At 44.9% G+C, this 14,935-nt stretch overlaps 1 protein-coding gene across 1 annotated transcript in view; it reads left to right on the top strand.

The window, feature by feature from the left end:
* Positions 1-396: 396 nt before the first annotated feature.
* The window catches only part of ITPRID2 (ITPR interacting domain containing 2), a 39,034-nt gene continuing 24,495 nt past the window's right edge, over positions 397-14,935 (top strand). Inside the window, exons 1-9 of the mRNA XM_014249575.2 lie at positions 397-470; positions 762-1,037; positions 1,137-1,188; positions 6,147-6,196; positions 7,025-7,081; positions 9,729-9,765; positions 10,988-11,086; positions 11,542-11,750; positions 12,512-13,206. Of these exons, the coding sequence (XP_014105050.2) occupies positions 821-1,037; positions 1,137-1,188; positions 6,147-6,196; positions 7,025-7,081; positions 9,729-9,765; positions 10,988-11,086; positions 11,542-11,750; positions 12,512-13,206 (1,416 nt within the window). The 5' untranslated portion in view covers positions 397-470; positions 762-820. The remainder of the gene's footprint in view (positions 471-761; positions 1,038-1,136; positions 1,189-6,146; positions 6,197-7,024; positions 7,082-9,728; positions 9,766-10,987; positions 11,087-11,541; positions 11,751-12,511; positions 13,207-14,935) is intronic.

Below are 14,935 nucleotides of genomic sequence, written 5' to 3' on the forward strand. Positions count from 1 at the left end.
CTGAGCCCGAGCAGAGGCTGATCTAATTTCACGCCCCTGGAAGCGAGGCAGAAGGCTGTGTGTACCCATACACATCCTGTATCTTTTCCTTGTGTCTCCTCTCCCCTCCCCACTCCCGCTCCCCCAGGATAAAACCCTGCAAAGTCCCTCTTCGCCGCTCTGCATCCTTTTAGTTTGGAAACATCCTTTACGGGCCCAGGCCACGGGCGGCCCCTCCGAGCCTGGCCGGGCTCGGGCGGCCGCGCTGCCGCAGCGCCAGCGGGCCCTGCCCCGCATCCCTGCCCCGCATCCGCGCCCCGAGACGGGGCCCGGCCGGAGGGAGGCCCCGCTCTGCCGCCAGCCCCGCCGCCGTCACGTGGCCGCCGAGTTTTCTCATCCCGCAGCGGTATGAGGAAGTCAGAGCCGCCGCCGCCGCCGCCCGCAGCCCCGGCGGGCGCAGCCTCCGCCGCCGCCTCTCCGCGGCGCGACATGTGAGTACCGCGGGCAGCCGGGCCGCCCGAGGCCGGCCCGCGCGAGCTGTGCCCCCCGGACGCCGAGGGGCCGGGGCTGACACCCGCGGGGCCGGGAGCGCCCGTCCGGGGGCGGCCGGGGGATGATAGCGGTGGCCGGGCGGGGGGCGGGCCGGCGTATGAGGGCGGGGAGGGGCGGCCGCGCTCCCGGGGGCTGCGCGCGCGGCGGGCCCGCGCCACCCTGGGGCCCCGCGGCCCCCGGACGGGCGGACGGACAGGCGGACGGACGGCACATCTCCGCTCGCCCCGCAGGCTGCCTCTCTCCGGCACTCGCCTCCCGGCGTGAAGCCCCCGCCGGCGCCGCTGCCCCGATGGAGCAGCCCCCGGCGGCGGAGGAGTGGCAAGGGGCGACCCAGAAGAGGAAGGCCTGGGCCAAGAGCCGCGACTCCTGGCAGGCGTCGGAAGCGGAGGATTTCTCGGCAGCGGCGCTGGCCCGCGGCGAGGAGGAGGAGGAGGAGGAAGAAGAGGAGGAAGAGGAGGAGGAGGAGGATCTCGGCGGCGGCGAGCTGCCGCTGGCCGCAGGAGCAGGTCAGTGCCGGGGGCAGCAGCCCGGGGGCTACCGGGACCCCCGCGGGGCGGCCTCGCAGTTACTGACTGTCGGCTTCTCTCTCCTGCTCTGCCCCTAAGGCTGCCTCGGCGTTCCCAACGAGAAGATCGCGATATGGCTGAAGGACTGCAGGTGGGTGCTCCCGCCGGAGGGGCAGTGCCGGAGGGGAGGGAGGCGGGCACGGGCGCGGAGCGGAGCGGGCACCGGCGCTGGCACGGCCGCTCCTCCGGCCCGGTGCGCCGGGAGCAGCGCCGCCAGCCCGCATGGCCACAGGGCGGCTGGTGCTCGGCAGCGCTCCTCTCCTTGGCGTCTCGTTAACGACGTGCCTGAAGGCTTTCGGCCGCCGGGGGAGGAACTCAGCACAGGGTCAGGAAGGCAGAGTTACTTTGGAAGCTGCAGTGGTTCTCACCGAGGGACTCCGGTTTAAAGCTTCCACTTTTTCCTTGCCTGGTTTTTGGTGCAGATCTCAAGAAACGGTGCTTCCGCGGCATGGCCTCTGTGCTTACGGGCCTGAATTCAGGAGTGATGGCACAGTTTAGACGAACTTAATTAATTTGAGTCTCTTAATGCCTTCTATCATTAACTTGAGCCATGGTATATGTATCCTGTGTTTCTAGTACTGTTGCAAAATTATCTTTGGTGTTTAGGGCGGGTATTGATGGAGTAACTTTTCCTTCATCCTGAGTCACATTAAAGCACAAATGCTACATCAGTATCAGCTGCTTTTGTCCTTTTGCTCCATTCAGCCCTGACAGCCCTTGGAGGCAGAGTTGATGGGGAGAAGCTAACAATGACATTTCAAGACCTCTGCTATTTGATATTTCTGGTTTCTTTCTCCTTTTGGGAGCAGCTACGTTAAGGCAAGAATTTACCACTGAGATTAGCTGTGCCTTTGTGATCTCTTGATCCATTAAGCAGCTGACTGATCTTACCCTGTAACTGAAGTGTGGGTTGCTTTCAAGCTGCAGGATCCTCCATATATTTTTGTGCAGATCTTTACAGGCCTTGGATAGGGTGTTGGCAGCTACAGGCTTGAAATCTTACTAATCCCCAAAAATACGCTGTTCAGACCTGGCAGACCATTCTTCCACAATGCTAGAATGGGAAAAGATTTTTCTGACTTTACCTCAGATCTGGGGTCCTGTTGGTCTATTAAACTATTTTCTTAAAAATCAGTATTATGAATTCAGGGCTTTCTTAAAAGTATTTTTTTGAGTGGCGAGGGCTAAAATGTAAGGACTGGAGGGGGAAGAGGCCATTGGGGGAGATATTCTTCCTAATGCTGCACTGCCACTATGTTTAAATCTGCAGGATTTCTGTCCAGAGCCTTCCCTGGCCCTGTAGTCTTTAACATTTCCATACAGAATTTAAGGAGTAGCACAAAGCTGCAAACTGACAACATGAACATCTAATAGATGGCCCAAAATCTTGAGTAATAACACAAAGCTTGCAGTTTCATACCCGTGCTTTGGTAACTATCTGTTGTTAAAACTGGCACCACACATTTCTGTGGAATGTGTTTGCATCTCTGGTGATTGTTTCCAAAAATATGTGAATCTTGTTTTACAAATAACAAATGAAGCACAAGTTAACTGTTTTGCTGATAGAGAAATGCAAATTTAGGTAATTCATGTTTGTGAAACCTGTTGCGCTCCTTCCGGAGAAGCCTTTTAAAGTACAGCTATTTACTATTTTAAGTCTTTTCAGAGGAATCTTGTGTTCTCCTCAGAAAGACTTTTAAAAAAAGATTTCCTACGCAAAGCTTTTCAGGCAGGAGTTAGCCTCTGCTCTGTGGTGTGCAGGATGCCAGCATGTGTGGTTCATGTCTGGAAGATGCAATCCCATCTGCCTGTTATGGGCTTCACAGTTCCTTGTGTTTTAAACTGCAGAACAGTTTAATTTTTTTTTGTGCCTAATGTACATGCAAGCAGTTGCTAGCATGTGCAGTGAAGTGATAATTCAATTTTCAGTGTTATAAGTGATTGTATGTATAGAAACTTTGAACTGATTGTCTCTTGATAACAAGGTACATAGGAAAAGGGGACAGCGTTAACAGAGGATGCAATAGCCCTGCAGATACTACAGTGTTTTGTTTAAAAATAATGATTGTGAAATTTACAATTTGTAAGGTGTTCTCCCTGAAATTTCTTACTTGTTTAATAATACTGCTTTTGCTGTCAAGCTTTGATTGCTAAAATGCATGGGCATACACAAATCAAGCTTCTGTTTCTGGTTCATGGCACAGCCTTGTTCTTACAAGTTAGCTCCCTAATAAGTTAATGTGTAGCTATTACTGCAAATGAAGATTCAGTTCCTGAATGCAATATTTTCTCTGTTACAGGTTTTCTAACAGTAGTCCTTCACATTTTCTGAGTTTCTGTAGGTGTTTGTGAAATCAGAAGAAAATTGGTACTTTTAAAATCTCATTTTCTAGTTTGAGTTGGCAGCAGCACAAAAAAGCCTTAATATCAACCCACTGCATGAATAGATCTGCTTATAAGATTTATTCCTTTGTTTGTTTCTAAAGGCATCAATAGTGTTCTAATGTGGATAAAAAGAATTACTAGCTGTCCTTTGATATTTGTTAGTGGTTTGGGGCTTTCGTTCCTTGTCACCTCTGTTTCACATCTGCTTTAGAGGAGAGGAGGGTTCTTAATATCCCATGTTATTTACCTTAATAGATACCCATTTTATTGTTTTGGGCTTTTTTGTAAAGAAATAACTAGCAGCAAACCACAAAAGCGAAAAAGCAAGTGTTTAACATACTGTAATAAGAATTATGGAGGCATAAAAAATGTCAGATGTTACTCAAGGTCTCTGGTTCATTCATATTTTGGGAATTGCATGCCTTTAAAAAAGGCCTCTTTTTCTCTCTGCCCACTACTTTGAAAAGGCATTTTGAAGAAATAAGAAAGCTCATAAAAGCTGAAGCACAAGTATTTGTATTATACTGATAGATAAAAAGAAAATTTTGTCAACTGTTATGATGGTGTGGATTATTTTGATTGAATAAATTTAAACTCTGCCAGTAATACAGGGGATGTGGGAAGTATCTAGGAGCCATCTCCTGTAGATATGCAGGAAGTGAGTTCTTGAAATGCCTCAGAAAGAAGAGATGTTTTTTGCTTCAAGTTTAAAATAAACATGGCTTCTGCCCAGATAAGGTTTTAAAAGCTGAGGTTTAAACACTTCCACAGCACAGTGCAAAACCCTTGTCCTGCTCCAAGAGACCACCCGACCACGATCTGGGATGAGAGGAAGCCTTGAGGCTGTGTGTGGCAGGGAGAGCCCCATCCTGAGGGCACAGCAAGTGCAAGGGTCCCCCAGCTCTAACATCCCCAAGTGCACAGGGCTGCTCTGAGACAGAACCATGGGCCTTGCTGGTGGAAAACAGCCTGGTGCAGAAAGGCAGAGTTATCCATCCATGCTGTTGTCAGAAAGGATTTTTGTATGGTACTTGTCTGTTCTTTAAACTCATGTTTTGTCTAGCTCTTAGGAGGAAGTTTTTCAAAGGCAGGGGGTGTATGGCAGCTGTGTGCAGCAGTGCAGGTAGGGCAGCAAGGGGTGGTTGACAAGGATGCTTTCCTGGTAGCTGCTAATGTGCTGTAATTGTGACATACTTAATTTCTAAAGGAAAATGCCAGCTTTGATGGATGCTTTTACTGCTTTCTGCCAGCCACTGCCTGCAGCAGTGACCTTGGCTGTCAAAGTCAATGCCAGAAAGTTTCTACATCAAAAACATAGAGGCATGGGAGTAGCCACTAGGAAGGGAGAGGGAGCAGGTTGGGAGCACACCCATCAGAGTTGAACAGTAAACAACCAGCATGATTATTACCTCAGAACATAAGGATTCTCCTCGTGTGACAGGTTTAAACAATATATCCTAAGTTTTTTCAGACTCTGACTGGACATACACAGAAATACAGGAGATCTGAGCCTTGGCAGAGTGTGTCCTGTCACCTGGAATGTGCTTATGCACCTGGTTGCTCTGGCTGTTTGCCTTGGAGTCCCACCACAGTGGGGCTTTGCAAAAGGCGTGTTGAAGTGAGCTCGCTCCGTTATCAGTAGGCTGCATCTGGAGAGAGTGAGCTCTTTTCAGAGGGGAAAGAAAAATAAGGTTGTGAAGTGTAAGGTCTGTTAGAAAGCAGATGCAGACTTTCCTTGCTTAATTTGGCTATGGCACCAAAATAAATACTGTATCAGAGCACTGTTTACTTTCAGGTCTTCGGGCAGGTTTATTTGTTTGTCTAATTAAAAATCCAAATCAAACATACATAATGTAGGTGCATAAATCATCTGCTTTCCCCTTCTTTATGAGTATTATATTTCTGAATTTGTTTTGAGCTTTGAAAGTAAATGCTGTGCTACTTAGAAGTGACAAAGCTTTGGTTAAACATATCTGAGAGACAAGGTGTGGAAACATCTAGCTAGTGTCAACAAATACAGTGTGAACCCAGGGTGGGATTGGGCCTGTCATTTGTGGGGCTTCTGTTGCTCCTTTCAAGCACCATAAAGTTCGACAAATCCCCTGCCCTTCAGGCAGAAGCTATGGGAGGGATCATCCAAAAAAGAACTAGAGGAAGAGCCTATAAAGCATCAGAACTGGCAAGTGACAGCTAACATAGCTGTCAAGACTTTTTATCTTAATTCTTCCTTATTCTTCCTGATCATCAAATACAACTTTTCACCCCTCTCTCCAAGAAGTTTTAAATGTGTAGAAAAATGGCAACAGGTTTTGCTGCATAAATGAGATTGAATTAATCCATTCAAAAATTCACGCTTGTTTTTTTCTGGATGTTTTGCTGAGAAGTCCATGATTTTCCTTAGCAGGGCTTGCTGGCCCTGAAGGTGTTTGAGCTTTGCAGTTATTATGTTTTGTTGTTTTTCTCTGCAAGGTGTATTTATTTAGAGGGCTGGGGATTGTTTAGGAAGTTATTGCCAGTTGTCAGATGTTTGTGCTTTCTGGGGGCGGAGGGAGGGAAAGAGGGAGGGAGGGACAAATGCTGCTATCGCAGACTTGTTACATGCTGTAAGGAAGGACATGAAGCAGCAAGTTTTTTAAGTAGTGTTAATCTCTTCTGTGGTTTCAGAACGCCTCTGGGAGCCTCCCTGGATGAGCAAAGCAATCCTCTGTTGAAGGGTAAGGAAGGACTTTACCTGCTGAAATCTCTTTTGCTGGAAACTGTTTTCAAGGACATTCATGTGAGACCTGGTGTCTTTAGTAGTGGTACAAACCACAGCCAGGTCAGCGTTGCAGAGTTACTCTCACAGCGGAGCAATTGTGCCTGAGAAACTGGAGAAGGGGGAAAAGAACCTGGATAAGTCTTTCTGGAGATTTTCGTAAGCTCTAAAAATCTCCCAGATGTGCAAACAGGGAGGTGATTTTGTTTCCAAACTGGTGAGCATTAGGCAGTCTCTGCCTCTAGTAACTGTGGTTGCCACACCTGAAAATTTTACTATCTGAGCAGGTCTGAATACTAAAGTTCAAAGTACAGTGGGAATGTGCAGGTAGTGACAGGGTGAAGATGATTTACTTGCTGTGCCTGGAGTCTTCAGCTCCTAATCTGGTACAGGAAGGTGAGAGGGGAATGCCCCAGCTGGACTCAGACTCTGGATGCTCCTGTTAAGATGTCTGGAGGATAAATAACGCAGCAGCAGAAGGCACAGATGTGCTGAGCGGTACCTCCAGGTGAAGTTAATTTGCTTGCACGTTGACTTGGAGGTGTTTCTGAGCGCAAAACTAAAGCAGTGTTGTAGTCATTCCCTTTCAAAAGCATTTTGCTATGTTCTGAAATGTAGCTTCTTGCTTCTTAGTGCATTTTAACCGCATGAGTAATGCGGGGATTGCAAATAAAGTCTGGTTATTTCTTGTATCAAGTTAAGTGTCTCGCTAATATCTTTAGATAAGCAGCTGGAAAGAAAACATTGGAGCATTGCAGTTGTTGAATTGCTAACTGTATGTTTTCAGGCATGCTGGTGAGAAATGGAGGAAGTTTTGAAGATGACTTATCCCTGGGAGCCGAAGGTGGGTGTGGCAGGTTATGACTCTTGTTTTAGCAAAAAAAAAATATATTCAGCCATCTGATTTGTATTTTGAAGGACAGCATTAGCTAGAAAATTAGGATGAAGCACACAAAAAAAATGCAGGAAGGTTTGCTTTTTGAAGTTATTTAGGCTATTGCTGAATTAAACACTCTGGGTCTCTGACCTAAAGGTCAGAGGCTGCGCTGAATTTGCTACTGCCCTCTCATTTTAATACCCACAATGACAGGACAGCCTGGAGCACTTACCAAGGCTTTGAGAAAATGATTCCTCCTACTTGCTCTTCTTGTCCATGGGTTACTCTTGGCAGCCATGCATGCCCCACTTCCACTGAATCCCTTGGGAGTGGTATGTTCGAGCTTTTGAAAGGAGGAATGAAATTCTGTCAGCCAAGAGGCAAACCCATTAAGAGCTAAGTGCTTTTGAAAGTGAAAAGCACCAAAGCTAAGTATTTTGAATCAACCACAATATACACTTTTCTGTTGCTAGCTGCTTGCCTTTTCTTTCTCTTCCCTTTTTTAGGGGGAAGGAGATGTGACTGTTCCCCATGGACTTTGTAAAAAAGACTTCTAACCTTGATGTTGGTCATAGATTAGAGGTGTCCATAAACCAACTAGCAAAAGCACTATAGATTCTAAGAGCTGCATCTGGTAGTAAAAGAGCAAAAAGAAATGTCTCACAAGCCAGATCCTGGGGTTATCTGTAGGACAGGGGATATAATACAGTATCTGCTTTCAGTGTTAAAAAAAAAAGACAAAACTACTCTCCCAGTTTATCTTTTAATGTTTTTGAGTTACAGCTTTTGCTTAGTGCCAGAACTGGTGTAGTAGAAAGCCCTTTCCTTGCACATTAGTCTTGGCAGTAGTGTCAGAGTAGTGGGACAAGGCCTGGAGGATGCAAATGTCTTTAATTTTTAAAGATTTAGGACTTCTAAGGAAGATAATTTATCTGGTAATGATCTTGATCTGATAATAATGGAAAAGCAGTAAATGAGTCTCCTACTGCAATAGATTAAATAGGATTAAATTTTCCTATTGACAGTCTTTCCCACTTGTTAGATTGCCTGCAGTACAAAGATTACATAGAAGTTTCTGTGTAATGATAATCTGTGGATTACCAAGGGTCTGAGCGTATGACCAAGAGCACAAGAATCAGTGGATTTTAGTACATCATGTCACTTTTTCTTTTCAGTTTTTCTCCGTATAATATCCAAGGACTTCTGGTTTCTATGGGTCTTTAAAGCATGATTTAGCTTGTTCAGATGAAAAGATCCCAGTACTAGAATTGCTGGTTGATTTTTCTGGGTAAGGATGTGGATGTTTCTGCTGGGCTTTGTTTCTCATCCAAGAACAAGGGGACGACAGAGCTACTTGGAGCAGTGCTGTGTGCCCTGCCAGACAGACAGCCCCTTTGAGGCTGGGATGAATGGCCTGCCCTTGTGCAGCTGTGACTGCCTGCATCCAGATACAAGCCAGAGCCCTGTGTGAATGGTACAGAGGGCATTGGGCAGGGACCTGTAACCCCAGCCCACTGCTGAGCTGGTAAAACCTATGGTTCAGCTGAGTCACCAGATAATCCTTACAGATAGGCTTACCTTCATATTATAGGCAAGAATATTAAAAAGAAGAGATGTGGGATCTGTGCTTTGCCTACATTCCTTTGCATACATTTCTTTGTGATTCCTCTGAAACTAAAAAAGAGGTTGTGAGGTTTCCACGTTTTACTCGCAGTTGCTGACTTTACTGTGCTGGCACAGTGGGTTGAGATGCAGGGTCTTCCTGGCAGTGTGGGACGTCACTCTTTTCATAGCTGATTCTGAGGGCTGCTGTAACAGACATGTGCTCCCTGCCTGTCTTCTGGGGAAAGCTGCTAATGCTGAGTTGCCTCATTGGGGAACCCATAGTCTAAGTCTGAGGTTCAGTCCTGAAAGAATAATGCTGCCTGGAACATTCCCATGTGATCCAGCTGCAGAAAGTGCTGACTTCCCTGTCAGCCTGGTGACCAGGTGCTTGGTACCTGGCAGATAGCCTCCCTCCTGAGCTCTATCAACTCTGAGCACATCTGCTGGCCCCATCAGCACCAAGTGCTTCACTGAGCTCTTGTCCATGTCTTGCACAATTCAGGCAGCCAGGGCACTGCCCCACTTTGCTAATGAAAAGATGAACAAATAGTCTCAGCACCTGGCCATGGGGCCAGCTGCCTTTCTTATATTCTTTACTTTCCCTACTGGAGCAATCCTTGCATGCCTGCTTGTCCTCCTCCCCTTCCCACCCAGGAACAGCCCTGCAGCTGGTAATCATGTCTTCAGTTGCAAAGCAATAAATGGTTTATATAAACAATTACCAGCTTATCACAATTTAAATTTCAAGTAATAAGATTAATGACAGTATGTAAACGTGTGTCCATATGAGATTTAATTTTAAACAGAGCTTTAATAAACCAGATCATTTTTATATCAGCCGTATACTAGAAACCCTTGACAATCACATTTGTATGGAAGGAGTAAAATCTGGTTTATGCAGGACCATTGGTAAACGTGCTCACTGTCTGCTTCATCATACTGATTGTGAGAAGTGTAGTTCTGAAGAGGTCTGGATCTAACTTATTCTTCTTTCTCTAATCTCTATCAGCTAATCATCTACGGAGTGACACGCAAACAGAAACATGGTAAGCATCTTTTTTTGTGTTTGTTTACTTTAGAGGAATATATATACTGAAGGGCAGGGGGGAGAATGGGCAGTGCAAGTCATAGGGGCTACCACAGAGCTAAAGCTCTTCTGGTCATGTCTGTTTACATGAGAGTGAAGGAAACAATCCAGATAACACAGAAAGAGTCGTTAGGACGTGCAGAAAAAAAAAATAAATTTATTCTTTCTGCAGACCTGATACAGATTTTGGAGTAGCAGGAGGAAAACAGAAGTGACAAATCTTAGCAACGTAGCATGATTAACCTCCTTTGCCTCACTGATTGCTCACTGTTTCAGAAATTTCAAGGGAAAATTACTTTCGTCTGTCACAGCAGATGCCTTTTGGGAGTGGGGAAAAAAGGCTTTGAGAGAGTAGAGGTGGTTAGAGCTTCTAAATAAAATGTGCTGAAACTAAAACCCCACAGAGACTTCAGTGAATACTGCACAGCCCCTGTGGAAAGCATCCTGTCTATTCCTCCTTAGCTGGGCTCCATAAATAAATATACACTCTTAGGTGAATCCTCCGCCACCTTTGGTTTCTGGGTGGCTGTTCTGGGGGGGAACAGTTTGTTCCTCAGAGAGATTAACAGTAAAAGTATGTTTGAACCCAGGATACCACCTAATGCTTAGGCAGCTTTTCCAGATGCAGGGAAGAAATAGTTTGGGATTGGGAAAGAGACTGGCCAGCAGTGTGGGCTGGAGCTTGTCTTGCTTCATTTTCCCCCTGCCTGGAGCCTCTTCAGCTTCCCCGGGCAGGTCGCAGTCTTGCGCGGCTGGGGTGAGCAGGGTACCCGAGGCATGGAGGGCAGCCTTGCGTGGAGAGGTGGTCCTGCTGGAGGAGGCAGCAGCCCAGGGGAGGCAGGAAAAGGCAGGGCAAGGACAGCTCACCGAGGCTGGGCTTCCTTACTGGAGGAGGGTGGGAATAGGGAGGGTGGGGCAGCAAGGGCAGATCAGGGTTTGTTTTCTCAGCTCGCATTTGCCTTCAAATTCATACCGTCTACGTACATTTTTACTGAGGTGGCCCAGGGTTTGCTTTTGTTTCTGTATTTCAGTAAATGACATGGCTAATATAAACCAGATAACACTGAAGGGGAAAAGAGAAATTCAGCAGTGCTGGCAGGTTAGCTCTCCAGCAAGACAGAGAATCAAGTCCCTGAACAAAAGAGGTTTATCGCAGGGGTCCTCTCTGTTTATGTTGACAGCAATGGTGTACTGGCAAAGGACAGGAGGCTGCAGTTCCATCAGAAGGGGAGAAGTATGAACTCTACGGGCTCTGGAAAAAGCAGCGCAACTGTTTCAAGGTAGAACTATATTTAAAAGGTCTGTTTTTCAGTAAAGTGGACTTGGCTTGTTTTATGTGCATTGCTGCTTTTAGTAGCTGAGAAGGGAATTTTCATTTGGTTGCTTGAAAAGCTTCTCTTTGTTTTTAGTTGTGGTTTTCAGTAAATGCTAATGGACCCAAACATTAAAAAGGCCTGAAATTTTAATGGCATTTTAAAATCTGAGCTCTGCAGAATAGGACTGATTTTAGAAATTACAGGATTGGATCTGTGATGTGTCTGGGCGAATGACTCTCGTGATTGGAACAAAAACTTTAGATGCAGAGATCTCCACAATTATTTCCAAAACTAGTCTGAGCTGTAGGAGTCAAAAGTTCAGTGAACCAAAGTGGTTACTGGGCTGAATTGGCAGTTTGATAGACGGGACTGGATTTTAAAAGGAGAGAGGTAGAGGTTAACATCTTTCATTTGTCTAGTGTTTCTGAATTACTGGAGCTTTATGAGGAAGATCCTGAAGAAGTGCTCTATAACCTTGGGTTTGGAAGAGATGAACCAGATATTGCTTCAAAAATTCCAGCGAGATTTTTTAATTCATCATCATTTGCCAGAGGGATAGATATCAAAGTGTTTTTGAATGCCCAAATACAGCGCATGGAAGTGGAAAATCCAAGTTTTGCTTTAACAAGTAAGTATGTTTTTGAAGCACAGTTTATTTATGAGTTTATTAACTATGTAAACAACCCCAAAAGAGGTGTGTATCAAATATTCTGGCAACATTCCATTCAGAATTCATAATAAAACTCTTGCTTGGTCTTGAGGCAAGAGATGGCCACCAGGGTGGTGCTCCTTGGGGTGAGTAGTGGGGGAGGGAAATAAAAGGCATCCTGTAAGGTATGCTGCCTTCTGGTTTATATTATTCTCTTGTCTAATCTTGTCTTTTGTTGCAGCTTTAGAGCACTGAAAAAAATAGCAATATCCCTCTGTTTCTGGTGTTCTTCAGTCCTTGGGTGGGATTTTTTTTTCTGGGTGGCAGCGACCTATTTTTGTCATTGTTGAAATCTGGGGCAGTATTTCTATTGACTTGGACAGGAGCTTTGTTGGATCAGTAATGAGTGCTGCTGAAATGAGGGCATAGCTGTCATTTTGTAGTTGTAGATGGAGAGAGCAGTACAAGTAACACTTCCTTTCTAGCATTCTGTAAATCAACTTGCGTTCACACACGTATGCCACTTATTTACTTCAGGAGAGCTTTGCATGCTGTTCTTGTGCATTTAGCAAAGTTTTTTTTTCCGTAGTAGGGTATCACTTTCATGTTACAGGCCTAGAAGAAGTGTTCATTCAGCCTTAGAGGCCCCTGATGAAAGTGGGAGGAGGTTTGTGGGGTTGGGCAGAGATTATGATCAAAATTCCTTCTTCAGATATGCCTTGTGTTTCATTTCTGTGCAGGTCGTTTTCGTCAGATTGAAGTGCTTACTACTGTGGCCAATGCTTTTTCTTCTTTGTATTCTCAAGTCTCTGGGACTCCTTTGCAGAAAATTGGTAGTATGAATTCAGTGTCTTCCAGCAAAGAGGCATCCAGCCCTCCCCCTCTGAACCGCAGCAATACAGCCAGTCGGTTAATGAAGACCTTGTCAAAACTCAATCTGTGTGGCACACAGCAAGCTGATGGCAGCAGCTCCTCAAGTCCTTCGCCTGTTGAAAAAGGGAAAAGTCTAGCTGAAGTAGGGAGTGAGGAAAATGATGTTAAAAATGAATCTAAATTGCCGAAATATCCTAAAAAGAAAGACTGTCCCCCCTTCTTGGCTACTGTAAAGGAGGAGATAGCCAGCAGTCAGACAAAGGCTGTGAACGCAGAGAGACCTGTACACCTCCCTGGTGTGACTGACTGTGCACAAGAGGGTTCAGTGCCTCCAGCAGATGGGCAGGGTGGCAGGTTGGCAAGTGCCCAGGACAGACCATGTGAAGAACCAGGTCTCTTGGACTCGCCAGGCCTCAGCAGCAGTTCCAGTACCTCTGACAGCAGTGTCCTGACACAGAGACTGTGCACAGCATCGCCAGGTAGAGACCCCTGCGCTCCTCTCGCCAACCCGTCCATAATGAACCTAATGCAGCAGCAGAAGGACTCCTTTGAGATGGAAGAGGTGAGTGAAGATACATGGCTTTCTTTGTGCATACAGTTTACATAACTCCCTGTCTGCCAGCACAGGAATGTTCCCTCCTGTATAGTTGAGGGTGTTTTCTCCAGGAATACTTTAAATTCTCTGAGTGTTGCACTTTCTCAGCAGTTGCAGGCTGCTCTAATTGATCCTCTTAATGAAGTAACTTGCTGCTGCTGTTGTTCCTAAGTCAGTGGGAAAGTTCTCATTCTTTTTTTTTTTTTAAATCAAATTCATGTAATTGCTATTGCTGGTATAACTCTAGAAAGTTTTCCCCGTGTAAGTAAATCTAGGTTAGGCTTTCTTTGCAGCAAAACCTTGGGTGTTTAGTTTTTATTTTACCTAAATTGTTTACTAGAAATCATTACTTCTGTTGCCTAGAAGTAAATTCAGTTTATTAATTGATGTTGATTAAAGATAAATTTGTGATTAAAGATAAATTCGTGAATAAAACACGAGTTTTGCTGTAGTGAAACAGAGCAGGGGCTTTCATACAGCATGAGGTGCTCATCTTGTGAAACTTTCAGTTTTGACAACAATCTGCTATAAGTTTATTTATTTGTTCTCTGAAAATTAGCACATTGAAAGTCACTGTGATGTGACTTTTGGCAATGGTTTAATTACAAATTCTGTGTTAGCTGTCTTTTAACATCTTCATATATGCAGATATTAATTTTTATATTGCTAGTTGTCCCAAAGGAATTTTAATTCCCAAGTTCCTGTAAGTGATTTGTTTATTAGGCTGGTAAGCATGCAGCCTACAGATTCAAGAATGCAGTTTCTGCATAGACTTGCAGCTTGAATTGTAAGAACTCTCTCAAAATTCTTAAATGAGTAGATGCTTTTGTGGATGCATTTCAATGTGACTATTAAAAGTTAGAAGTTCTGCAGTTAAGTTTTTTGTCTATGTGAAACAGATATGTAAAACAAAGGATATTGTGGTTTAATTGGTGAAATGAAGAAAGCAAGTGAATAGAAAAGCCCCAGAATTTTATAGCAAATGATGAAGTGATGATCTAGTAGATACTGTGTCTGGTGTCATATTGTCATGACAAGCTCTTCTAGATCAACTAATGTTGTAGCTGAAGGCACTCATTAAGCAAAAAAGAAGGTAATCAACCCTCTTGTCGTTCCTGGCACTTGTTTATTCCAGTGTGTCCTACCCACACGTTGTGTGGCCGTCTACTGAACTAGAACAAAGGACTAGTCCAGTTGAGAGGGAGAAAAGAAACCCAGTGTATTTTGATTTATTTCTTTTTCCTGGCTTAGTTTTCATCCGGATAGTTTTCTTGATACAGCTTGTTGTGTAGCTACAAAAATGTTTGCATTGGCACAATTGGAAGGGACTGAGCAGCAGTGCATTTTGCTGCATATTTCAGAGGAGAAATCCAATTTTGGTACCCTAGGGCAAAACTGAAACAATCAATGTATTTTATAGACATGTATATACATGTATATACATGTGTGTATGTGTGTATATTAAAAAGAGGAGAGGATTTTTCCTTCAGTGTAAGTTGGACTGTAAAGACTTGCTGAATTCTGCACAAGTGTGATGTGTTTGTGAAGTTTTGGTTGACATGCTTTGTGCAGTGATGCCAGGCATAAACACAGCTGTTTTGGCAAGACAATATATGATGTGGGATGGGATTATGGTGAACTTTTGTTTATGCAATATAGTAAATACTTATCAATTGCCTACAGATCCCTGGAAGGG

Source organism: Pseudopodoces humilis, chromosome 8 (assembly GCF_049639895.1).
Source record: "Pseudopodoces humilis isolate 2021_Gansu_Grassland_sample_001 chromosome 8, ASM4963989v1, whole genome shotgun sequence".
NCBI lineage: Eukaryota > Metazoa > Chordata > Aves > Passeriformes > Paridae > Pseudopodoces > Pseudopodoces humilis.